We start from the raw sequence: 26,899 nt of genomic DNA, 5'->3' as shown, positions 1-26,899 counted from the left end.
CTATTACTCTCCCTAATACCAATTATGGGGCATTGTTCACTCCCTCTAATGCCAGGACATTTTCTATTCCCACTGATCACAGTGTGGCCCTCAAAGTTTGATGGACAGTAAACTGGCCCTTTGTTTAGAAAGTTTGAAGACCCCTGATCTAAGGGACTAGTGTCCCCTCTATTACTGTTCTGATGTCAATCCAAATTTTGAGACTTTTCATTCTCTATGATAATGGTAAAGAGGACAAATAGAGAGGGTGAATCTCGAGGACACAGACAACAATAAAAACTGACAGGTGTTCTAGTCCCTCTCTACTCTATCCATAACTAAAAAAGTGTTGCCTTAGGTGAAGTGAAATTGGAAGTACACAATACATTTGTTATAGTTACTCGTTTATGCATGAAGGCCTTGCACAATTGATCTTACAGTCTAACAACTGGGAGTTATATCCTATAGTCTAGAAAATTTACATGCGAGACCAGCAACCAAATTTGATAACGGACCTCCAAGCCCACACCTTGCATAATTAACCAAACATAAATGATAAATTCAGGACCCACAGCAGAAAACCTCAAGACACAACCTCTGTACAGATATTAACTTTTATGGGTCTTCCATGGAAATTCTGATATACATTTACAGAAAACAATAGAAAAGAAAAATATCTGACTCCTTGGCAGCTAGCTGTATAACAAATACATTTTATTACATAGACCGTATAAAGACACACAGGCACAAGGTAAAAACAAAAAAGGTATACCTACTAAAACCAAAGATAGTCCCAAAATGATATTCAATGCATATATAAATACATCCTACACTATAAATCAATTAAATAAAAAGATAATATCAAATAAAAACTAACACTACAACAGGAAACTTACAGAGCCCTTTTGTTTTTTTTAATTTATTTATACTGTAGGATGTATTTATATATGTTTTAAGGTATACTTTTGTTTTGAACTTGTGTCTGTGTGTCTTTATACTTTCTATGCAATAAAATGTATTTGTTATTCTGTTAGCTGAATACACCTAAAGCCTAAAAATTTTTTCATTTTGGCTAGATTACGGTAGAGTTAAAACCCTTCAGTTCTTGTCCTGTAGACTATCCAAAAAAACTGTCAATGACAATCAGCACTGCGCTATCCCCAAAAGTTACATACAAAAAAAGCTGCTAACACGATCACGAGGATATACAACAGTGAATAAAATTCCAAATGTTAAATTATAGTGTAGCGCTATATAAAAAATATATTTAAACCACTTAGTGATGTGACAATAATGTATAAGTGTCAAGATTACATAACATTAAAGAGTGCTTCCCAAACTGCCCCACACTTACATGAGATAGTGAAAAAAATATAATAAACCCAAGAAAATAATGATAATAACTAAAAAGACACAAAATATTGTGAGAAAGTCCAAAAAAATTTTTTTTTGATATGAAAAAAGTCTATTATGTGCTTCGAATTAAATCCAATCCACACGTGAGAGGGAAAGAGCCATCCACCTTCATCCTATGAAGACCACATGCAGGCACCCTGTGGCATATCCATCACCAAATAAGATGTAGGCTTACCAGATAGAATGGATCCAAACGAATATACATTCGAAGGATCAATCAGACTTCAGAATACTCTTATATAAAGTTATCCAACATAAAAGGCGCTCCAGGGAATTTTCAATCAAGTACTCAAACGATGGGAAAATCTTCCACTTTTAAACTCCAACGCACATTGTAGAACTCATACAGGAAGGAAATGAGGGCCACAATAGTGTAAATCCGTTTAAAAAATTTTAATAAAATAAGTAATGAACTTACATGAATCCAATGAATTAAGCGCTTATATCATAAATAAATAGAGCTGCAGTAGGAGTCCCGACGCGTTTCGTCCTCAAAAGACGTCATCTGGGGTATATCCTGTAGACTAAACAGGAAGTGAGGGATATTTCCTATTAGACCCCTTTCACACGGGGTGGATTATATTCCGATCAGCAGGGGATCAACTCACAGATCCCCTGATGATCAGAGCAGAGCAAGGGGATGACACATCTGTGCCTGCTCAGTTTCTGCAGAGCGCACACGGACAGAGCAAGCTTCGCTCATGGGCGGCCACAGGAAACAGACGCTACTGTTTATTTACACCCAAATACCCTCCGATCCAATGCCTTAATGGAACACAACAGATTCCCTTGCATTTTTTTTTAGCAGACCAGATCAGGCCTGGAGGTAGGCAGGTGTGAACAGACACAAATCTGTTTACACCTCCGTGTCCATAGGAATGCATGACCTTTCAATCAGGTCTATCTGAAAAACTGACAGGTGGACCAGATCAGAACAACCATGTCAAAAGGGCTTAAGACAGTTGTCACAGGAACCAAGGTCCTCATGTTAGGCCTTCTATTCCTGTTCTGGTGCCAACTATATTCCTGATGACACTGGTGACAATTAGAGAGGGTGAGTCTCTTTACTGGAGATACAGAAAATAATAAAAACCTGACAAGTTTTGTCTCTAGTTATACTTTAGATTTCTGAAGTTCTCCTTGTGTGCACAATAAGATTTCTGTACAGCCTACATACACAGCTTATGGTGCCTGATTTTTCAGACGACTGTTACCCTGACAGAGTTGAGGATTTAAAACTTCACAAAATAAAATTTTACTGTGGGCATAGTAACAGTCAAAAAACATTGATGCACCCAAGATTAGACTAGGCCTTGCAGAATAAATTACCAAAGTACACTAAAACTTTTACTAGCAGGCAACCCAAGTACAGTGTCTACCTTTACTTGCTAGCAACCTTCACGTTTTATGTTTAAAGATAGCTGCCTAGATATAGTCCTGGCTGAACTGTGAAATAATTCACAGCTTCAGGACACACATCAATTGCAGCTTGCAATGTAAAAAGGCCTTAGAGCTGACTTCTTGACATTCTAATAGTACACTAGAGTCCAAGGAAAGCCTGGACATAACAGTTCATAAAGCCATACTGGAGCCATATGAAACAGCAGATAAATTACTAGAAGACAACGCCATCATATTACATTATAGTGATATTCTCAGAAGGATAATAAGAGATGAAAACAGAGCAGATACTAAGGGAAAGGACATTTTAGAAGGGTAGCTCTTAGTAACATTAAATTTGGGAGATTAAAATTCTGTTTATTGCAAAAGTAGACACACGGGGGTTGATTTTACTAAGAAAAATTAACGATCCGATTTGCAAGGGAGTTTAGTGAAAGCGGTGAAAATTCACATGCCTGAAAAATAGAAAAAAAAATGCATTGTTTGCTTGCACATGACTGGATGATGGCAGTGTGCAAACCTCCAGGCGCGTGGAATTATCTAGTTGACTGGAAGTTGGCAGAGCTTCACCTTACACACTAAGCTTTACAGTGAATAACCTATTTGCCTTAAAGCAAAGCTCCACCAAAAGAGGAAGCTCCACTTGCCTCCTCCCCCCTCTGCTGTCACATTTGGCACCTTTGGGGGGGTACCTGGTTTTGTCCCACTTCTGGCTGACTTTGCCATGGCAAACTCATCTGGTAGTTCAGGCTTCCCCTCCTCCTTCTTGTGCCACCTGGCCATTCACAAAGGTGCAGCGTGCTTCGCACATGCGCAGTGGGGAACCGTCTGTGAAGCCGTAAGGCTTCACCAATGGTTTTCTTTAGCCGAAATGACTGTGGCAGCAGCCGGAAGCTGACTGAAAATTCGGTGTGGATGAAGATACCGCTGGATTCTTGGACGGGTAAGTGACCCAATATTAAAAGGTCAGCAGCTACAGTATTTGCCTGGAGCCCCTCTTTACGTAAATCAATCCCACATTCTTAGATGCCAATTTGGCTTTAGGCAAGTGCATTGGCTGCTTAAAGTATAGGTAAACCACCCCATGTGTCCCTTGCATCGCCTTGGTGGCTCTGGTCTGGCACTGCTGGGAGACTTTTTCTGGGTAAGATATTGAATGGTTGGACAATAGTGAATATATATATAAAAATTGATCAGATTTTTGTTATTTTCTATTTTGAGATCAAATTTGTATTGTTCTATATCATGGTGTATCTTGTCTCTTTTGAACAGTGATTATTTAACAAATCCCCTGAGGAAGCATTTTGCAGGGGAACATGTCGGGATAAAACATCAGGTCATCACAGGACTTTTGAAAATCTCTTCTGTTATTTGCCAAAGAGACAAATTGCTAACTTTTAAATGTTAAATTATTTTTAATTATGTATCAATAAAATGTGTTATTTTTATAAAAACTTTTTGTACCATTTTGATACCGTTAAAATTCCACTAAAAACCTTCCTGTATTATATATATATATATATATATATATATATATATATATATATATATATATATATATATATATATATATATATATATATATATATATATATATATATATATATATATATATTTTTTTTTTTCTTTTTTTTTTTTTTCTTTTTTTTTTCTATCCAGGGATGTTGGTGCCTATTTAAATCTGTCACCAGCCCACATCACTATCTCCATACATAAAACGCCACCTTATAAAAAAAAAAAAAAAAAAAAAAAAAAAAAAACACATTCAGTTTAAAATGTGTATAGATATAAAAAAAAAAAAAAAAAAAAATTTAAAAATAGGATTTTTATAATGGCTTACATTTAAAATCTTTTTCTTGGAGTACATCATGGGACATCCCATAGCAATGCTATTTGAGGGGAGACATGAGGACCTATACTGCTGCCTGCAGCACATTGTGCCCGAAGGCGATATCCTTATACCTCCTTACATCCACCTGATAAAATTTTGTGAATGTATGTACTGAAGACCAAGTTGCGGCCTTACAGATCTGAGCCATGGAGGCCTGGTGATGCCCAAGAAGCACTAACCACCCTGGTAGAGTGCGCTTTGACTTGAAAAGGAGGAATCTTACCCCTTAAAATTATAAGTCTGAATTATAACCTGCCGAATCCACTTAGAGACAGTGGATTTCAATGCTCCCTGTCCTTTCTTAGGACCCTCTGGCAGAATAAATAAGACATCAGTCTTTCTAATCTGAGCAGTTGTCTTTAAATAGATTTTCACTGCGCTCACCAAATCAAGACAATGTAGTGACTTCTCTTCCCTGAAACATGGTTTTGGAAAGAACGATGGCAGGACAATATCTTGGTTCACGTGAAACCACTTTTGGCAAAAAGTTTGGACGAGGGCGCAACACCACTCTGTCCTCGTGAATAATAAAGTATGGCTCTTTACAAGAAAGAGTAGCCAATTCAAAAACCCTCCTTGCTGAGGATATAGCAACCAAGTACACCAGCTTCCTTGTCAGAAGGACTAAGGGAATATGCTGTATTGTTTCAAATGGCTGTTTTTGTACCATTGACAAAACTAAGTTCAAGTCCCAAGGGTTTAAAGGAGGTTTGACTCGCAGATTAAGATCACCCCTTGCATAAAACCCCAGACTAAAGAATAGCAAGTGGTCTTTGAAATAAGACTTTAATAGTACCCAAGGCCAACTTCATCTCTACCCCTAATTGTAGAAAGGCAAGACAATGCTTGGATTCACACCAGGAACCATAAGCCCTCCAGACCATATAATATATAGTTCTGGAAGCTGGCTTCCTTGCATTAATCAGGGTAGAGATAACTGACCCGCAAAGCCCACGTTTCTTCAGAATGTGGGTTTCAATAGCTAAGCCGTTAAATCTAGAGACCGTGAGGTAAGATAGAATATCGGCCCCTGTGAGAGTAGGTCTGGCTGTAGTGGGAGGGACCATGGACCCTCCACTGCCATCTTCACGATTTCTGCATACCATGACCTTCTGGGCCATGCTGGTGCTGCCAGAATTACTGGCTTTCCTTCGAGCTTGATCCTGCAAATAAGTTGAGGCAGCAATTGAATAGGGGGAAATGCATAGATCAGTGAGAACTGATTCCGCGGGGTCACAAACGCATCTGTTCCGCATGCAAATGGATCCTTTTTCCTGGACACGAAGTTGACCAACTTCATGTTGAATCTGAACGATAGAAAATCTACATCCGGAGTCTCTCATCTTTGTCAAACAGCCTGAAAAATGTCGGGGTGAAGAGACCATTCCCCTGGGAATAACTGCTGGCGACTCAAGTAGTCCACCTGCCAATTCTCTACTCCCGAAATGAAGACTGACGATAGCCATGGAACATTAATTTCTGCCCAAGTTTAGAATATGGTTCACCTCTCTCTGCACCGAGAGACTCTTGGTGCCCCCTTGGTGATTGATATAGGCCACAGCTGTGGCATTGTTGGATTGGATCCCGACAGGACAATTCTGTAACCTGAAAGTCCAGGCCTTCAGAGCCAGACACACTGCCCGAATCTGTAGGATATTGATGGGAAAGGTTCTTTCGGCTCTTGACCACTGTCCCTGGACAGTTGCCTTTCTAGTACTGCTCCCCCAGCCTGAAAGGCTGGCATCTGTCATTACCACTTTCCAGATAACTGATCTGAAGGATTTTTCTTTCAGCAGAATCTGGGTTAGTAACCCCCAACTGAGGCTTTGGGACACTTTTGGGGTCAGCCGCATTGGCAAGTCTAAAGCTTGAATTGTTTTGTTCCAAGTAGACAGGATACTGTTTGGCAACAGTGTTGAATGGAACTGGGCATAGGGAACCGCTTCAAAAGAAGCCACCATCTTTCCTAGCAACCTCATGCAAAGGCAGATGGAGGGATCGCCTTTTGGCCTGACAATCCACACCAGCTCTCTTACAGAGTTGATCTTTGCCTGAGGCAAGAGCACCTTTTTCTGGGCTGTGTCTATGATCAGACCCAAGTCCTCCAACCTTTTTAGCAGTATTAAGGACGATTTCTCTAGGTTGAGAATCCAACCCAAACTTTCCAGGTAACTGGTTGTAACGCGTACGCTTTGCTCCAAGCGAGGCACCGACTGGTCTATTAGCAATAGATCATCTAGGTATGCCAAGACTGTTATGCTCTATGCCCTTAACCTAGCTAGAGGTAGGGCCAGGACTTTTGTAAAACACAAGGGGTGCTGTAGTTAGCCCAAAGGGCCGGGCTACAAACTGGAAATGCAGCTGTTCTACCTCAAACCGCAGAAACCTTTGGTGAGCGGGAAATATAGGATGATGCAGATATCCATACCTGATGTCAATAACCGCCAGAAGTTTTCCTCCTAATAGGACAGAAACTACTGACCTGAACGTCTCCATGAGAAAGGAGCGGATCTTCAGGAACTGATTTCGATTTTTTAGATCTAGAATGGGTCTGACATCTCCATTTGGTTTTGGTACCATAAAAAGGTTTGAATAAAACCTTAAGCCTTGCTGTTTTGTGGGGATCTGTATGATCACACCCTGAGATATTAATCGGTCTAGTGCCCGAAACAGAGATGGTCTGTTCTCTAGATCTTTGGGAACGTTTGACCTTAGGAAATGAGACGGTGGAAAGTCCTGAAATTCCAGTTTGTACCCCAGCATTACTGTGGAGATGACACATCTGTCCTGAATTTCCCCTTGCCAGACTTCTGAAAGCTACAAAAGTCTTCCCCCCCACCCTGGTGAGGGGGGGGGGTGGTGTCTCTTCATTATGAGGCTTTAGGATTCTGCTTTGCAGGTTGCTGGCCCCAGGACTTCTTTTGAGCTTGGACCTGACCCTGAGATTTTCCTCTAGAGTCTCACAGCGGAGGCCGTCGCCACTACGTAGAGGTGGAAGCCCCTGGCACAGAAGAAAGAGCCTAAATGAAGGGCATGCATACTTTTTTTTGACTCACAAAAGAGTACTTTTCCCACTAGAAATTGTTTTGATATATTTGTCCAAATCATCCCCAAATAGCCGCTCCGCATGAAAAGGGAACGCAGTTTCGGCTGACCAATTTTTTAACCACAGGATTCTACGCATATGTACTAGCATAAGCGCAAGGCGGGACGCCTGGTGAATAGAATCTTTAATGGCATCTATGGTAAAGCATAATTGCTTTTGGTAGTTCGGCCAATTCCCGGGCTTGTTGTGCAAGAACCTCTTTAAGAGCCTGTCTAAATTGGTCCTTTATGGATTGACAGACGCCTATTGCAGCAACTGTAGGCTGAGTAATGGCACCTGCCAAGGAAAAAGCAGATTTTAACAGGAATTCCAACCTTTTATCTGTTGGATCCTTAAGCATTTGTGCATTGTTTACTGGACAAGTTAGACTTTTATTCACACTGGAAATCACAGCGTCAACTGCTGGTACCTTCCATTTTCTGGTGAATTTCTCCTCCATGGGATAGAGAACTGAGAATCTCTTTGGAGGGAGAAAATGCTTATCCGGGTGATCCCATTCAGCACAAATACGCTAGTAATTCATGGACAGGAAATGCATTCAAAGGTTGCGAAAGTTTTATAGAACCCAAGGAAGAAACCAAGCTTTTAGGAAACTCCATTAGGTGTAGCATGAAAGCAGAATGAACCATCTCCGTAAGAGATTGTAATAGCAACTTCTAAGATTGTGAGGCTGAAAAGGGTTCATCTACTGTTCCACAGAGGAATCATTGGTTTGTCTTTCCTTCTGATTGGCTGAGGGTAATACCTCATCCTGTGCCTACTGTTCCCCTTGCAAAGGGTCTAAAGTGGGGGAGGGGGATCTAGCACGCTTCCACTTGATGGAGGATGCAATTAAAGCCGCTAATCTTCCTTCCAGGCCCTGCAGGATGGAGGATAGGACATCTTCAGTCACGTATACAGGGGCTGAACTGTGAGAAGCAGCTGCACCATCAAGATGTTTCAATGGCTCACCCAGGCTTGCCATAATTGGTATTTCAGGCAAGTATGACAGTGCAGAGATACGAATGGAACTTATAACTCCTGGGGGTGAAATCCTTTTTTTTTTTCGTGGTGTCTTTTTTGGTACGCATAGTCCTAAGCACAAAAGCAGAGGCACTATTAAGTTGCACTATTTGTTGAACATAGTCATGACAGAATGAAGCCTAGTACTGGGAAAAAACGTCCTTCCTGTATCAGGAATGCCAGTTGCAACCCTTACGTGCCCCAAGCTCCTGTGTCCTGTGTGCAGCCTGCTTGCTCCTCCTCTTCAGGCGAGGAGTGACTGCACCAGCTGTAGTTTTTTTCATTCTGCTTACCTGCCATGCGTCCTCGTGGATGTTGCATGGTGCTGGGCCTAGGCCCCGCCCCCTCCGTAAACCCACCCCCTTTTTGTTTTGATAATGTTCCCGCGCTCACACAGCTTTCGGGTCTACAGACCCAACACAGGGGGGGGGAGGCAGAGCCCCTGACACCAGCCAGCATAAGGAAACAACAGATGGAACAAAATTCGGGACCTCCGCACCCCCCGCGGCGGGGGGAGGGGGTTATTACAAGGGAGGTACACCGCTGATGTTCCCCTAACCTTCTGTTCCTTCAGGGGGAGAAAAAAACATTATGGCAGATCTCTTACCTGAGAGGAATCCCCCTGCGCGGAATCCCCCTGCGCATGCTGATGCAGGCTGACACTGAGCTTTACAGTGAAGACAACAGACTAAAGGTATGTGCATATACTCCCTCTAGTGGAGAATTAAGGCATGACAACATTTTTTTCCCTTAAAGAAGAAAGCATAGGTGGACTTTTTAGTTCCCAAGTTTCTTCCCTTAAAGAGGAAGTAAACCCTGATGGGTTTACTTCCTCTTTTTTTCCCTGCAAAGGTAAAGCATAATGGACTACTATGCATCGCATAGTAGCTCATTATGTGTCACTTACCTGACACAGGAGCCAGCAAAGTCGCCGCTGATCCCTGTAGTCCGCTGCATCCATCTTGCTGGTGGCGTCTCGCAGCTCCGACCAATGACAGCGGCGAAGCCGCGATGACGTCACTCCCGCGCATGCGCACGGGAGTCGCGTCTCGCAGCTCCGCCTCTGCCATTCGGCGAAGCCGCGATGACGTCACTCCCGCGCATGCGCACGGGAGTCGACAAATTAGGCAAATCCATTCTTGGATTTGCCGCATTTAGTGCGCCTGCGCGCCGCTGTCTACGGCGCATGCGCCGTAGACAGCGGTGCCCATTTTCGGGCAAATATCTCCTAAACCATATAGGTTTAGGAGATATTGCTTGGACCTACAGGTAAGCCTTAATCTAGGCTTACCTGTAGGTCAAAGTGGTTTGAAGGGGTTTACTTCCTCTTTAACTTATCCCTGCCACAGGATTTGCTGAATTACCAGACAATCCAACCTTCACCCATCACGGCGGGCTGCGTTTAGCAAACCTTCAAGGACCGGGTCCCTTTTTATTAGGGTTCCACTCCCTTGGACCTGTAAAAAGGACCCCACCAGGAAAGCTTTAGGTAATGACCAAAGCCCTGAGTCCTGGGGTCCAGCCCTACAAAGAGTCGTTATAGGCAAAACCTTGTGCTTCGGATACGAGGCCCAGGTACAATCCACTTCGGCCTTAGTGGTACTTTGGATGGATCTGGTCTATGGAGGCTATTTAAATCCAGCATGGATCCCTCCTGGAGCTCCTCAGAGCACATCGTCACTTGTGACCAACACTTTAGACACTGGCAAAAAACTCCCGATAGGAGGAGGGGTTATATAGGGAGTGGACTTCCTGGATTGGGTATACCAGTGTCCATCACCTGAAGGTGCCTATATACCCATTAAGTTATTACTGAAGGCTCTGTGTCCCATGATGTACACTAAAGAAATGTGTTTTTATTTATTATTTTTATAAATCATCACACACAATTCTCAGCTGCATAAGAAATGGAGGTTAAGAAACAGCAGCACACTGATCTTCCCAGTGAAAGGCTGTTCGTGGGAGGCGTATCAGGACAAGCCCAATCATTAAAGGAGAGTAGGCTGAGTTACTAGCACAGTTAGAGAACTGACCACGCTTTGTTCTCCTGCTTAGTGTGGTACGTTTTTAAAAAGGAAATGAAAAGGGCTGACAGGAACACCAGGGATTTCACACAAAAGAAACAATACAAAAGAGAACAGGATACTTTTTCATACAAGTACATGGTACAGCACAAGGTAATTACCATCCTGTTAACACTAATGTAACCTAATCTGCTACTAAAGCTAAAGGGTTATTTCTCATACTGTGATAGAACTACAGATCATACCTTGGATTAGATTACATTTTATATAGAGTGTAGGCCTTTTAATAAAGGATACAGTAAGCTCCACCAGCATCCAGCGCTCCATTCGTTGATATGGCGCAAACAGAAAGAACAGTCATTCCAATGATAAAATATGACAGGATAAGCATGCCCACCGACTCATATAGGCCTGACTGACCAACCACAAAGCCTGGAAAAGAAAGGACATTCAAGGTTACACACATCACATTTTTTTTACATGTGCATATATACTGCAGTGTTACATAAGAAACATACAAACAAATAAAATGCACTGTATATCTTTAGTTGGACTGCTAACGTGTGTAGCTTTGGCATCAAAGTACTCTAAGTAAATAATCAGCCTTCTCATATCAGTTTTCTGAGACATAAACTAATCAAAAATGTAAAGTGAAATTGTTCCAATTTTTTTGGTATACCTGGGAAGGGTAAGATCAGTCAGTTGTTGCTGTCTGTAGTTCCAATTTGGAGATTTTCCCTTACTTCCCACCCCTCGCCACCCCTAATACCCCTGACAATTCTGGAAATTACATCATTAATTTAAAAATGGAACATGCTTGTCAGCCTAATGCACAGATCCCAAAATACATTTTGTTTTCACTGTTTTCTTTTACGCTCATTGAAGGACTTCTCTGCATTCTAACTTACTTTCCATAAGCTTATAAGAAACCTATTTTAAGTTTAAGAAGTTTTTTTTTTTTTACTCATACTTACCGAGAACTGAGCAAAGACTGCTGATTGCTTGGTTCTCAGAGCTCCATGAGCAGAGGACTGGTGACGGTCAGCCACTGGTTCTTTTGCTATGCCCCCCTCCCCCCCACACGCTCACTGGAATGCAGGGCTGTGGATGGGGCGTGAGAGGACAGATTCTCAGTGGCTCGCTAAAAGGCTGAGCCGAGTGCCAGTCCAGGCATGTAGGAGGATCCCGGCCATATTGTCCTGGAGGGCTCTGTGACATCAGCTGACAGCTGGCTTCAGACCGCTGTCTGCTGAAAACGGGTCACAGAAGTGTAGAACGATCTGTACTCCTGTGACCCACAGAAGTACAACCAAACAAGATTCATATTTTGTAATCTTTTATAGAAACTAGTTAAAAACTAATGGATTACACCTAATTAATTTTAACATAAAATTAGCAAAATGAGTCTGCTTGGGCAGTCGTAGATGTAAGGAGGGACTCTGCTGGCAACTCTTCGGATGTAAGCAGGGATTCTGGTAGGCACTTTTGGACGCAAGGTGTTACATCCAGAAGTGCCCAGCAGAATACCTGTTTACATCCAAGGGATGCCCAGCAGAGTTATAACTTACATCCAGGACTGTCCAGAAGAACCCCCCTTACATTCAGGAGTGGCCAGCAGAATCCCTGCTTACATCTAAAGGGTGCCCAGAAGTGTCCCAGTTACATCCATGAGTTCCCAGCAAATTCTCCATTTAGATTGAGTAGTGTTCAGCAGTTTCCCCATACCTTTCAGGTGGCAGAGCAGTAGGACGGAAGCCAGGGTGTAGAGCTGGTCTTGACAGAGACAATCCAATGCTTCTATAAATACTGGGTTTGGGGCTGGCAGTCCTAGCAACCATGGAGAAGGGTGGGGGGAATCTGCAATGGGGACTGGACGGAGGGTAATGGCTGGCTGGTAGATGTGCCAGTCTACGCATTATGATAATAAAACAAAAAAAACTGCTATTGCTAAACCCTGCCCCTAAGCAGCAGCTCAAACCGTTTTGCAATGCCTCACAGGATTATCTATATAAAAAAAAGCTGCGCTAATAAAGTGTAAATAAATTATTTTAAATACTGACTCAAATTAATCAAAATCACCCTCACCTTGATAGTGTTAAAAATAAATAATAGGTAAAAACCCAACGTTCATACAGTGTGATATGAAAACATGTGTTAATTTCTGCAAATTAATCCATAATGATAAAAAGATTAAATCAACATAGAAAACATCACGTTCATAAATTACTATATTATTATAATAATTGAATAAATAAATTTGTGAAAATTTTTTTTTATATATTCTTAGCAAGTCCGACCAAATTGTAATTCATATAAAGTGTCCAACTTGAAAAGTACACGCAAGAAGTGTCAGCAGAGTCTCTGTGGTAAATTCAACACACACCCTTTCGGAAACAGTGCTGTGAATTGTAGCAAGTACCACCACCAATCCACTCTTGGCCGCTTACTAGAACTCTAGGTCCTTATTATATGGGACCCAGAAGCGCGATAATCATTGCCCAAGTTGTCACACAAGATGGCAGAAAATACCATCACTCCACTTGCAGCCGCGGGTTATCAGGCAACACTATGCCATTACGAAATATAGAAAAGAAGAAGGAATGCTTCGCATAGCATAAAAACCTTTTAAAGTTTTATTAAAAAAGCATATAAGTGAACACTCACATTATCTGGATTTCACAATGGCCATTAAATATACAAGAGCTATCCGGCCCACAACTACCGCCCGTAGCTTCCGGGACTGGCGTTACACGCAGTGGTGTCAGAACGCCGCCCTCCCTACGCGTTTCGTCACTCCAAAGATGTGGTCCCGGGAAATGGGCAGCGTTCTGATGCACCGCTTAAATGACAAAACAAACAATCCAAGCCTAAGTCTGAGATCCTCAAGCTACACCTCCTCCATCTTGAAAATGGGAAAAGAAGCGCAAACTCAAACATTTCACCGCTCGGATAATATAAATAACAAAAAAATTATATAAAAAATATACTTTAAAAAAAATTCAGCTAGATTATACCTACTTCAGGTGAAAATTATACATAGTAGGCAAATCAAACCTGGGCAGAACAGTAAGGCATTTGACTTGCCAATACTGATATGACCTCATTAGAGTTGCCTCTAACAAAGCTAAACCTAAAGCAAATAAATACATGCATTATGATAGGCAGACAATCGCAGCCACCGTCATCCAGCCAAGGTTGCTATAGGCCAGAAGAAAAAAAATCTTGTAGCGGGCCGGATATGACCCAAGAGCTGTAGTTTAAAGACCCCTGGCCTAGATGGCCAATCATATATTCTAAAAGCTAGATTATCTAAACTCAGGTCTGTATTTTCATAACTGAGCCCCTGCTAATTAAATTAGGAGACAAGTTGTAGAAGCCAGGAAATCAATGCACCTAAGAAAGCTACCACTGCCGGATACTTTTTAGGGCTGCTAATATATATATATATATATATATATATATATATATATATATATATATATATATATATATATATATATATATATATATATATATATATATATATATATATACACATACATACACACACACGTTCATTTACAATTAGAAGTCGAGGTTTATTATATATATATATATATATATATATATATATATATATATATATATATAAAACTCAGCTTCTAGATTGTAAATGAACATGTCCTCCTATTAAATGAATTCTATTACAAGAGAAGCTAGGTCACAGTGGTCTCTATGAAAGTGCCTTGCAACCTGGTCTCTTAAAACACGGGTCTTATGCCAACATGGAAGACAGGATAACGGGCCTCAGGACACTTCTTCATTTATGCCTTGCATTGCACTGCTTCATTCTGGCAGTCAAGTGCTACCTGCATAATGATTCTCAGAATTTTCACCTATATTTTTAGACAGAGGCATGGTGTTGGCTTCACAACTATGTGAAGACTAATGAAGGATCTGGTTCTCCTTTGTACAGAACATATGAAGCCGTATCATATATGTGCCAATTTTTTGTGGAACATGTGCAGCTTTGGTGTCTTCTGTTTGAACCTCCAATCTCTAAGCATAGAGTTGCGCTGAGTTAGGGGATTTCAAGTGGTTCTGCATCTGAATGCTGGAGATAATTACTCTGAATGACAATGTACACAGTGTTTTGGTAACACATATCTATCTCTTCTTATTTTAGTCTCTTTATTCTGATTATTAGCATAAAACTGTTTTTTTTATAGCATATTGTTTTAGAAACCTATTCCCTTTTTACTGACTTGGCCGTGGACTAGTGGTGACCTTAATGTTTAGTATTTTCCAAACCACACAGATTATTAACCATGGGCTCTGTTTATAAATCACCAATAGTCTTATGACTTTTTCTCTGAAATGATTCCCCGTACACTAAATTCTTTCATGTTCTGGACAACCCAGGACCTGAGGCGTGTCCATGTGACTGCTGAAATATGACAGATCATTTCTTCCAAAACTCAACTGTAACAAGGAAATAAATTGTGTTCAGTACAACCCAGGGGGTGTGGGATGTATGATATTCAAACATTCTTTATATGTAAACTGCAGAAACTTTAGAAAAAAAAAGTGTTGGATACTAAAATTCTGACTTGTTTGAACCTAAACGTTTACTTCCTGATCCTGAGTATATACAGTATCTCACAAAAGTGAGTACACCCCTCACATTTCTGTAAATATTTTATTCTATCTTTTCATGTGACAACACTGAAGAAATGATACTTTACTACAATGTAAAGTAGTGAGTGTACAGCTTGTATAAGAGAGTAAATTTGCTGTCCTCTCAAAATAACTCAACACACAGCCATTAAGGTCTAAACCGCTGGCAACAAAAGTGAGTACACCCCCTAAGTGAAAATGTCCAAATCGGGCCCAAAGTGTCAACATTTTGTGTGGCCACCATTATTTTCATGCACTGCCTTAACCCTCTTGGGCATGGAGTTCACCAGAACTTCACAGGTTGTCACTCCTGCATGACAAGATCATGGAGCTGGTGGATGTTAGAGACCTTGCTCTTGTTTCCATTTGGGGATGCCCCATAGATGCTCAATAGGGTTTAGATCTGGAGACATGCTTGGCCCGTCCATCACCTTCCACGGGTGGAAGGAAAGTAAACAGCTTGATTCCTCCATCAAACACAGTCAGTGTTTATTGGGGAATGTCTACTGCAGAGCTATTGTATTCTGCTGAAAGGGGGGGGGGGGGGCAAAATACAACAACTGCAAAATACAATGATTACTGCTAGCGGCTATAGCCACTGGCAGTTTTCGCATGTGGAAGAATCCAACAGATTGGTTGTATCCAAGTTGATTGATGGATCGCCTTGGGTACAATCAGCCTGCCATAGATGTATCGAAATTTGTAACCAGCCAAATTTTATCCACGCATGGCCAGCTTTAGTATGAAGACATACTAAGTTTCTTCCACCAGTTTCATACTACCAGTTTCTGGTTTATGCAAGGATTAGTAATAATACAGCAATGTGATGGTCAGTCCCAAAGTATCAGTATGACCAGAAAGGCACTTGTAAAGTTCTATCACAATGCAATTCAACTATGTAGCTCACATGTGACAGTGTGCTTGGGGATTGCTTACTTAAACAGGTCCTCTTATGTTCTCAAGGTGGGCTTCCAAGATAGAGTGCTGAGCCAATGACTCAAAGAGACAAGAATGGGTCCATACAGATGCAAATCGGTGATGGGGAAATTTCATATTTCCTTATTAAAGTTGTCTCACAATATCTAAGAAGCATTCAAAGCCTGGTTACCTTATCTGACTCTGTACCAAAGGTATGTAATTAAAAACTAACCAAGTTCTTAAAAGGTCATGTTTGCAAGGTGGATAAAAATCAATGATTTAAAAAAATAAACTTATATTTTTTTTGTTTAAATCTGATTTCTTTTATTTAAATCAGATTTTTAAATTGTTATCAAATTTATTTTAATAAAATGCATTTGGAGAAAAAAATAAAATAAAAAATAAAATAAAAAAATTATCTAAAGTTAGTTTTCTATTAAAGATACATTAATAATTTAGCTCATGTAATGGAGCTTAGTTATGTAGCATGAGTCTGTATATTCTGCAATATTTATATTTTTGGTAAACTCATTCAATGAATCCAAGCTCTGCAAGCTGAGATAACATGCACTGCATTGATGTATTCACATAATTTCACAGTAACCATGAGAGAAAACGTTCAGGAATATTCCTTTATCCCATTGTTTTGTAAATCTAAGTACACTACAAACTGTATGATTTCTTGAAGAGAAATGCATCTGTACCAGGCTCTAATGCCGCGTACACACAACTAGACTTTACGGCAGAAAAGGTCCAACGGTCTTCCCACCGAACGGACTTGCCCACATATGAACGGGCCAAAGTCCGTTCGTTTTGAACGTGATGACGTACGACGGGACTAGAAAAGGAAGTTCAATAGCCAGTAGCCAATAGCTGCCCTTGTGTCTTATTTGGTCTGACGGACCAGCATACAGACGAACGGTTTTCCCAATAGAAATGGATTCCGTCGGACAGATTTAAAACATGTTCTATTTCTAGGTCCGTCTGAATTTTTGAAGAAAAAATTCAGATGAAGCCCAAACACGATCGGAATATCCGACGGAATGATTCCATCGCACCTTTTCTCCGGAAAGTCCAGTCATGTGTACGCAGCAAAAGTGTGAGGAGGAAGCAGCTTATAAACCCTGTGATCTTACTGCACATAGCTGGATGTGCTTTATTGCTCCCCTGAGGAGCAAAATGGCAACAGCTGGTATGTGTGCAAAATGCAAGCAATGTAACAAAGAGATTAACCACTTCAGCCCCCCGAAGGATTTACCCCCTTCCTGACCAGAGCACTTTTTGTGATTGTGATTCGGCACTGCGTCAATTTAACTGACAATTGCGCGATCGTGCGACGTGGCTCCCCAAAAAAAATTGTCGTACTTTTTTTCCCACAAATAGAACTTTCTTTTGGTGGTATTTGATCAGCCCTGCGGTTTTTATTTTTTGCTCTATAAATAAAAAAAAAAAAAAAAGGGAGCAACAAATTTTGAAAAAAAGCGCATTATTTTTTACTTTTTGCTATAATAAATATCCCCCAAAAATATATATAAAAAAAATGTTTATTCTCAGTTTAGGCTGATACGTTTTCTTCTACATATTTCTGGTAAAAAAAATAAAAATAAAAAAAACGCAATAAGCGTGTATTGATTGCTTTGCGCAAAAGTTATAGCGTTTACAAAATAGGGGATAGCTTTATGGAATTTTTATTAATATTTTTTTTTTAAATGGCGGCGATCAGCAATTTTTAATCATGACTGCGACGTTATGGCGGACACATTGGACATTTTTTACAAATTTTTGGTACCATTGTCATTTATACAGCAAGTGTAAATGACACTGGCAGTGAAGGGGTCAAGTGTGTCCTGGGGCGTTTTTCTAACTGTAGAGGGGCGTGGCTGTGTATGACACATCACTGATCTCTGCTCCGATCACAGGGAGCAGTGATCAGTGACACTGTCACTAGGCAGAACAGGGAGATGCTTGTTTACATTAGCATCTCCCCGTTCTTCCTCCCTGTGAGGCGATCACAGATACCCCCACAGCGATTGAGTCCGCAGGACCCCCGACCCATGGAGCTTGCCGCGGGCACGCGTACGCCCCACGCTGGCCACCTATTAAATGGGGAAAGTACAGGTATGCGATTCTGCCTGCACGAGCCCTTCTGCCGACGTATATCGGTGTGAGGTGGTCAGCAAGCGGTTAAAGGCCTAGTGACCCGAATGAAACAACTTCATAAAAAGATGTGCTGTGATGAAAGGACTGTGTTTTAAAAAAAAGTTTTATATGGACCCAGCTGATATATTCAGTTTAAGTTCTTTTCTTTTTTTTTCTTTTTGCAAAGATATTTTGTTTATGCACTTCAGTTACTAAACAGTGATATTTAACCACTTGCTTACTGGGCACTTAAACCCCCCTCCTGCCCAGACCAAATTTTCAACTTTCAACACTGACGCACTTTAAATGACAATTGCACAGTCATACAACACTGTACTCTAATGACATTTTTATATATTTTTTTTTCCACACAAATGGAGCTTTTGGTGGTATTTAATCACCATTTGGGTTTTTATTTTTTGCTGAACAAAAAAAAAAAAAAAAAAAAAGAAGGATAGAAATAAAAAAAATAAAAAAAACAACAAACATGTTTCATAGTTTGTTATAAAATTTTGCAAACGGGTAATTTTTCTCCTTCAATGATATTCACTGGTGGGGCTGCACTGATGGGCACAGACAAGGCGATACTGATAGGCAGACAACACAACACTAATGGGCACTGATGGGCTCTGGTAGGTGGTATTGATAGGCAGCACTGGTAATGATGCATTGATTAATTTATATGATCATCGGGACCGATGTCCCTCTTGCAGCTGCCGGTGATCGGCTTTTTTTTTGTTTCCTCCTCAAGCTATCTCATTATCAGCTGTCATTGGCTGACAGCTGATTACCCTGTAAGGGGTCAGGATCGACCCCTCACTTCGATCTGTAATCAGACGAGTCTCATAGGCTCGCTGATCACCGAGCGCGCCACGCACGCACTGCAGGGGGTGTGCAGGCCGCTCAAGCACGGAAGTACATCCAGGGGCGCCCTCCCGGCAAATGAAGTCCGTGCTGTAGCCATCTTTCGGCTATAGCACGGATGGCAGGTGGTTAAGCAAATACAAGAATATGTAATATAATATTATTGTTTAATCAAATAAAATAATTTGAGTAGTTTGCCAACTATGTGCCATCTATTAACCTAAAATTGGTTCTGATATTGCTGTTTTACTAACCTGACAGCTTATTATTCTAAACAGGAAACTTTAATTTTGTTTGCAAATATTAAAGATTCTAACTACTAGCAAGAATAAGTCCTTATATTTAAAGAGCACCTGTCATTTCAGATCAAACATGGCAGAACCTGTTAGCGGGTATCCACTTACCTGTTGCCGCCACATCCCTCACCTTGTTGTGCATTATCAGCCATCATATGAAAGTGAATGGGACTGTCGGTGAGAGGAGGAGCCGTTGCAGGACAGTGATGACAGTTGCTCTTTAAAAATTATGATTTAAAATCAAGCCTTTTTACTAGTCACATCTCGAGTACAACCCCAAAAACGTAAACTATCAAGTAACCATGATAAAACCCACTTCTAGGTTCTATTAATGCTAACCATATACAACTTCTTATGGAATATTCCCATTATTTAGGCCTTAAAGGCCAAAGTCACCTTTTTCTCTAAATTTCAGCTCCCCTATTTACCAATATAGTATTAATGTACTTACCAGTTCCCCCAACTCTCCCCCCGGAAAAAAAAATCCCCTTTTGTGTGAAATTCCACCTAAGGCCGCGTACACACGCGGGGACTGTTCGCCCAACTTTGTCCGTCAAACAGTTTCGGCAAACAGTCCGCTCAAAATTAGCATGGACGGACATGGCCACACACGACGGACGAACAGTTTGCTGAAACCGTGCGCGATGACGTGAACGGCACGTACGACGGGACGAAAAATACGACGTCCTATACACTGCATTATAACTTTCGGCGTGAAAATCCTTTCTGAGCATGCGCGCAACTTTGTTTGACGAACAAGCCTACACACGCGGGGACTGTCCACTGAAACAAGGTTTCAGCGGACAGTTTTTCGGAATTTCCGAAAAACCTTGTTCAGCGGACTGTTCGCTGAAACTGTCCGCTGAAAGCCCACACACGAGCGGACTGTCCGCTGAAACTTGGTTTCAGCGGACAGTTTCAGCGAACAGTCCCCGCGTGTGTACGCGGCCTTAAGATTTTTTTTGCATTTGCAGCCCTTCTAAAAATACTGAAGATTGGACTTAGGTTGCCCATTATGGTTTCCACCTCATTCCTTTAAAACCAAAAACTGTCATGGTTATGCAGTGATCTTCCCGTGTTTGCTTACCTCCCCTCATTTCTTTAGACTAAGAAGCCAGCCACTTCCACCTGGTGGTTTTTATAACCTCTCCTCTAAGCATGGCTCCACCCTAGGCCCTATCAGGGAGTCCTATATTAACCTGTGCACTGCAGGCCATCAGGGCTGATCAACCATTGTGTATTAGCTTCCTGTTTCATGCTGTGTGCTCTGCTACTGGTTTCCGTTACTGACTTTGGCGTGTCTTGACTATCCTTGTTTGCCTGTGATCCTGACCTTTTGGCGTGTACCCGACTATTCTTGTCTGCTTGTGGCCCCGACCTTGGCTTTGTCCCTCACCATCCCTATCCTCCTGTTGCCTACTCTGGGTGTGAGCTGGGGGACCCTGGGGGTCGTGACCTGGAGCCAGTTGCAGCCAAGTCCATCCTCACCACTCGAGGCTCTGGTGAACACCTGCTGGCTCTTAGACTCCGTGCCCCAGGGAATCTTACGCTATAACCTCAGTGGGATCTGTCCCCCGTCTGCAGCAGTCAGCCGTAGGGTCCACAACTTGCGGTGCACTCCTGATCCTTCGGTGTGCACCTGTCACCTCACCTCAAGGTGACCTGACAGTTTGATCAGCCATGAACCCAGCTGACGTGCCGCTTCCTGCAGATGATCCATTGCAGAGCTTAGTTCGGCGACTTGAGACCCAAGAATCGCATCAGACCCAGGTGATGCGATTCCTTCAGGATTTGGCATCCCGTTTCGAACAGGTTCAGGCCTCATTAGGACCCCCAGTTCAACAACCGCAACCACTATCTGCTGCTGCACCTATCGCATCAGTCGCAGCCACACATTCATAACTACCAGCTTCGGTCCGTTTCTCTGGGGACTCCAAGGCTTGCAGGGGGTTCCTTAGCCAGTGCACTATTCATTTTAACTTCAGCCCCAAAACTTCCTGTCCGATCGGGCAAAAGTCGCATATATCATATCCCTCCTGTCCGGCGAGGCGTTAGCTTGGGCCGCCCCTCTGTGGGAACTGAATGATCCAGTGGTTTCCAGCCTGTCTGATTTCTTGAAACTTTTTCGGAATATCTTCGAGGAACCGGGTCGTGTCTCCTCAGCGGCTAGCGCTCTTCTACGTCTCCGTCAAGAGTCTGCGTCTGTGGGACAGTATGCTCTTCAGTTCCGTATCCTCACAGCTGAATTGAGCTGGAATAATGAGGCCCTAGTTGCAACCTTTTTACATGGCCTCTCTGATAGAGTGAAGAATGAATTAGCAGGAAGATCCCTTCCTGCTGATCTGGACAGTGTCATCACCTTGTGTAACCAGATCGATATTCGCTTTCAGGAGAGGGCCCTGGAAAAAAGACGCCAGCACTGCCCGCTCTTTAGGCAGCCTGAGCCCCCAGTCCCTTCTGTTCGATCCGAGGAGCACCCCCTGCCTGCTGAGGAACCTATGCAGTTGGGCCGGACAAAGTTATCTCCCAAAGAACGTGCTAGGCGCGGAACTCTGGGCCTATGCCTCTATTGTGGGGCCAAAGGTCATTTCCGTGATACTTGTTCTTTTCATCCGGAAAAACGCTCAGGGCTAATACATCTGGAAGGTGGAGTATTAGACCCTGAAATATCACCTTCACCTTCTCGTCTTCTCCTTTCCGTGTTACTTCATGTCGGTGCTTCCTCTCGTTCGGTCTCAGCACATCTGGATTCCGGAGCTGCTGCCATTTTCATAGATTGGGAAACTGCATCCTCCATGAGACTTACCCTTTTGCCCCTTACAACGCCATTGGTGGTCTTGGCGATTGATGGCACTGTTCTCCCAGGGGGCACTATCCGCTTCCAGACTCTGGTCTGCCGGCCAGACTCGACTGGTCTGCCGGTCAGATCCTGGCTTGGGGTTCCTCCTGTTCCTCTTCCTGCCTACTCAAGGGTACCCCAAAGGAGAGATTTCCTGTTACCACCATCCCAGTATCTTCTGCTCTTCCCGCTGTATATAGCGATCTCTGGGATGCATCCTGCAATACTCGGACTGATGCACTCTCTAGGTCATGTGGTACTCTGGATGAGGGGCCCACCTATGAACCTGAGTCGATCATTCACTCCAGTTCGCATAACCATTTACCTTTGCCTGTCCCTAATTTCCCTTGGACGCACAGCCAGACTAACTTGTCTGCAAGTTACACATTTGCGATGCCCTGTGATGCGATTGAGATGGTCGCTACACCTGACAATACTATTCAGTCGACCTCTGCACCAGTTTATGCCAGTCCAGCCCATGCCCAATGAGCTTCCTGCTTCTTTTTTAGCACCTTCGGTGTCCTGGCCTCACCCTACTGCTACTATGTCCGTTCAAACCCGTTTAAGAGGCTCAATCCATCCTTTGGATAGAATACCTCATTCGGCCAGGAGGGGTTTTCGATCTTTTTCTCAGGGTTCTCTGCATTCTGTTTGTGTTGCAGCTACCCAGCTTGACTCTTGTGACATATCACTTTCTAACCAACATGACCTCAGGGATCCACTGACCTCTGCCCAGTCTGGTGGTCCTGTCACGGATGCCCAGCTCATCTTTAAGGTTGTGGGGGTCCCTGCTCAGACTCCTGATCTTCTCATGCCCTTACCCATTCCTAAAAAGCCTTTAGTCCTCAAGTCCTCTCCCTACCTCTGTTTCGGTCTCTGAGGATAATCTAAAATACGAGGTTAGTCAAGTTTTGGATTCCCGGCTCCGTAAAGGCATTCTTCAATACCTCGTACTTTGGAAAGGGTTGGGTCCTGAGGAGAGGTCTTGGATCACTGCATCTGAGGTCTTTGCTCCCTGTCTGTTAAGGAGGTTCCATCTGGAGTTTCCCTTTAAGCCTGGACCCAGGCAGGGGAGGGGGAGGCCTCGTAAGAGGGAGAGTACTGTCATGGTTATACAGTGATCTTCCTGTGTTTGCTTACCTCCCCTCATGTCTTCAGACTAAGAAGCCAGCCACTTCCACCTGGTGGTTTTTATAACCTCTCCTCTAAGCATGGCTCCACCCCAGGCCCTATCAGGGAGCCCTATATTAACCTGTGCACTGCAGGCCATCAGGGCTGATCAACCATTGTGTATTCCTTTGTGTGTTAGCTTCCTGTTTCCTGCCGTGTGCTCTGCTACTGTTTTCCGTTACCGACTTTGGCGTGTCTTGACTATCCTTGTTTGCCTGCGATCCTGACCTTTTGGCGTGTACCCGACTATTCTTGTCTGCTTGTGGCCCCAACCTTGGCTTTGTCCCTCACCATCCCTATCCTCCTGTTGCCTACTGTGGGAGTGAGCTGGGGGACCCTGGGGGTCGCGACCTGGAGCCAGTTGCAGCCAAGTCCATCCTCACCACTCAAGGCTCTGGTGAACACCTGCTGGCTCTTAGACTCCGCGCCCCGGGGAATCTTACGCTCTAACCTCAGTGGGATCTGTCCCCCGTCTGCAGCAGTCAGCCGTAGGGTCCACAACCTTGTGGTGCACTCCTGATCCTTCGGTGTGCACCTGTCACCTCGCCTCCAGGTGACCTGACACAAACACATATTAATTACACAGGTTCTGTGGCTGATTAAGGTGGCAATTAAACTCACTTGGTGCCTTATCTGCATTTGATTAGCTTTAGAACCTGAGTAATTCAAAGGTGTTTGGGTTTAAAGCAGGGATATGCAATTAGCGGACCTCCAGCTGTTGCAGAACTACAAGTCCCATGAGGCATAGCAAGACTCTGACAGCCACAAGCATGACACCCAGAGTCAGAGGCATGATGGGACTTGTAGTTTTGCAACAGCTGGAGGTCCGCTAATTGCATATGCCTGGTTTAAAGGGATGAGGTGGCAACTCTATTGCCCATAGATAATTCATTTTTATTGATCAGTCAGCGGGCTGATTTAAAAAAATGAATAATATAAAAACGGATTGCCCCATCCACACAAGGTATCAGCGATCACACTAATCAGCGTCTGCAGCTGATCGAATCTAATCTTTCACCCTCTCTATCCAAAACTAAAAATAAATGGTCATTATATACACACACACACACACACACACACAACACACTAAGAAAACAAAGTAGCATGTGGTCTTTTTACATTTTAAGATTTGTCTCATGCATGGCAAAGTTGTTTTATCTTCAGAAATGTGCATTTTGTAATGTGTTGGGAGAAGTGGGCAAAAGGAGAAGAATTTTTTTTATAAATAATGTTAAAATCTGCAGTCCAGGTGCGACATTTTTTACATTGTTACATTGGTCCAGCCTGGTCCAATATAACTATGCATTTACCATACTTGAGGGATCCCGCTAGAACAGCAGTAGTTCTCAACCTGTGGGTCACAACCCAGTTGGAGGTTGAATGCCGATTTGCCAGAGGTCTCCGAGTCCCGGGCTGTTTCTGGAGCTGGCGCTGCTCTCCCTGCATCTCGTTGGCCGCCCAGCATGTCTACCCTGGAGCCTTTTGCTGCCTAGCTTGGCTGTTCCTGGAGCCTGCGGCTGCCCGTTCAGTTTATGGCAGGGGTCTCAAACTGGCGGCCCTCCAGCTGTTGCTAAACTACAAGTCCCATGAGGCATTGCAAGGCTGACAGTTACAAGCATGGCTCCCACAGGCAGAGGCATGATGGGACTTGTAGTTTTGCAACAGCTGGAGGGCTGCCAGTTTGAAACCCCTGGTTTATGGCATGGCTGGGGGGGGGGGGGGGGGGACGGAGACTAGAGGTCAGCTGACTGGGGAGGAAAATGAAGTGGGAGGAGCCCCTATCTCCTGATTTCAGCATAGGTGTCACTGCTGCGAGACACCATGGAGCCGGCGACACAGTGAAGCCGAAAACACAGCGAGTAAAACTGCCTGTGATTATAGTTGCCATTAAAAGTCCCCACTACAGTTCTCAGATCAGCAGATGACCTTGATCAAGAGCACCCAAGTTGGCTGATGAGAACTACCCCCAGCACTGCCAGAGAGAGAAGATAAAAAATTAAGATTATATAAGAAATTAGGATAGAGAGAGAGATAAAAGGAAAAGAAAGGAGAACAAAGAGAAAGAGTGATACATCCTAAAATGTACCATAAGGGGTTTTAATACTGTACGAGTAGAAGGGACATAGGGAGCCCTAAATGTCCGTGGGTTAGGGGTACAAATTACTTCTTCTTGCCTTGGGTGCTGACAACCCATGCTACTAAAATATTGTTACTGTTAGGGGTCCCCACAACTTGGGAAATTCTATAAAAGGGTCACGGCACTAGAGGATTGAGAACCAATGCTCTAGAAGTTCAAATTCTCCCTTGCAGGAGATTCAGCATGCCTTTGCACTGCTAGCATTAAATCCTAGCATAGGTCTAGGGTACCGAATAGCAGTTTTACTTACCCAATCCCCTGCTCAAGCAGGCTTCCTTTTGCTGCAAGGCTAGTCCCTGCAGCCTTCTCCCTGCTATACTCCAGCGGTCACAGGTCCTCTGATGTCATGAAATACAATGCAAATACATTGCACTGGATGTCAGGATGGCAAGAGAAAATCCACAAGGCAGACTGTAGGTGAGTAGAGGAAAGTGCTGACTGATTTGGAAGTGAGGATCAGTTAAATAAAACTGTTTTAGGCCTGGTTCACTCTATTGCCGAGTTTCTGCGGGAATGGCAGCCCATTAATTTTTGAATGGGCTGCTGTGCCTGCGTTTCATGGAGGAAACAACGTTCCTGCTCCTGAAACACAGCAGCAGGGAAGTTGCATGTTGCTTTGCACCATGCAATTTAACCGGCAGTTCCCACAAACCCTCTGTATTTTTACATTTTGGCTGCGGGTGGTTGTGGATATGGGAACAAGCATGATTCCTCCTACTGCAACCACCCACAATAGTGTGAACCAGGCCTTATTCAGTGCCCTAGACATAAACGAGAATTTAGGCTGGATTCGTACCTATGCATTTTTAGCGCTTTTTGCAGATTTGTACCACAGTGCATTCACCATGGTTTCCTATGGAACACGTTCTGTTATGCAATTCTGCAAAATGCTAAAAGCACTAAAAATGCAGAAGTGTAAATCCAGCCTTAAAGTGGAACTTCAGTCATTTTTCATCTTTCCATCTATTAAATCCTCTGCCCTTGTTGTTTTAACTTTGGATAGTAAAATATTTTTTTCAGACAGTAAATACCTTATACAGCCCAATTCCTGTTTCTTGTCT

At 43.0% G+C, this 26,899-nt stretch overlaps 1 protein-coding gene across 2 annotated transcripts in view; it reads right to left on the bottom strand.

Moving 5' to 3' along the window:
- LOC143988229 (solute carrier family 12 member 9-like) overlaps positions 1-26,899 on the bottom strand; it is a 325,643-nt gene that overhangs the window by 285,322 nt on the left and 13,422 nt on the right. For both annotated transcript variants that reach the window (XR_013276794.1, XM_077487641.1), the window contains exon 2: positions 11,117-11,251. Coding sequence is in view for 1 of the 2 variants with exons in the window: in XM_077487641.1 (XP_077343767.1) it covers positions 11,117-11,251 (135 nt within the window). In the remaining variant the exon portion in view is untranslated. The remainder of the gene's footprint in view (positions 1-11,116; positions 11,252-26,899) is intronic.

The sequence above is a fragment of the Lithobates pipiens genome, unplaced genomic scaffold (assembly GCF_037356315.1).
Source record: "Lithobates pipiens isolate NorthernLeopardFrog02 unplaced genomic scaffold, aLitPip1_a1.2 Scaffold_18, whole genome shotgun sequence".
In the NCBI taxonomy this organism is placed as follows: Eukaryota; Metazoa; Chordata; class Amphibia; order Anura; family Ranidae; genus Lithobates; species Lithobates pipiens.
Note: the sequence above shows the minus strand (reverse complement) of the source record. Positions and strands in the feature narration are given on the sequence as shown.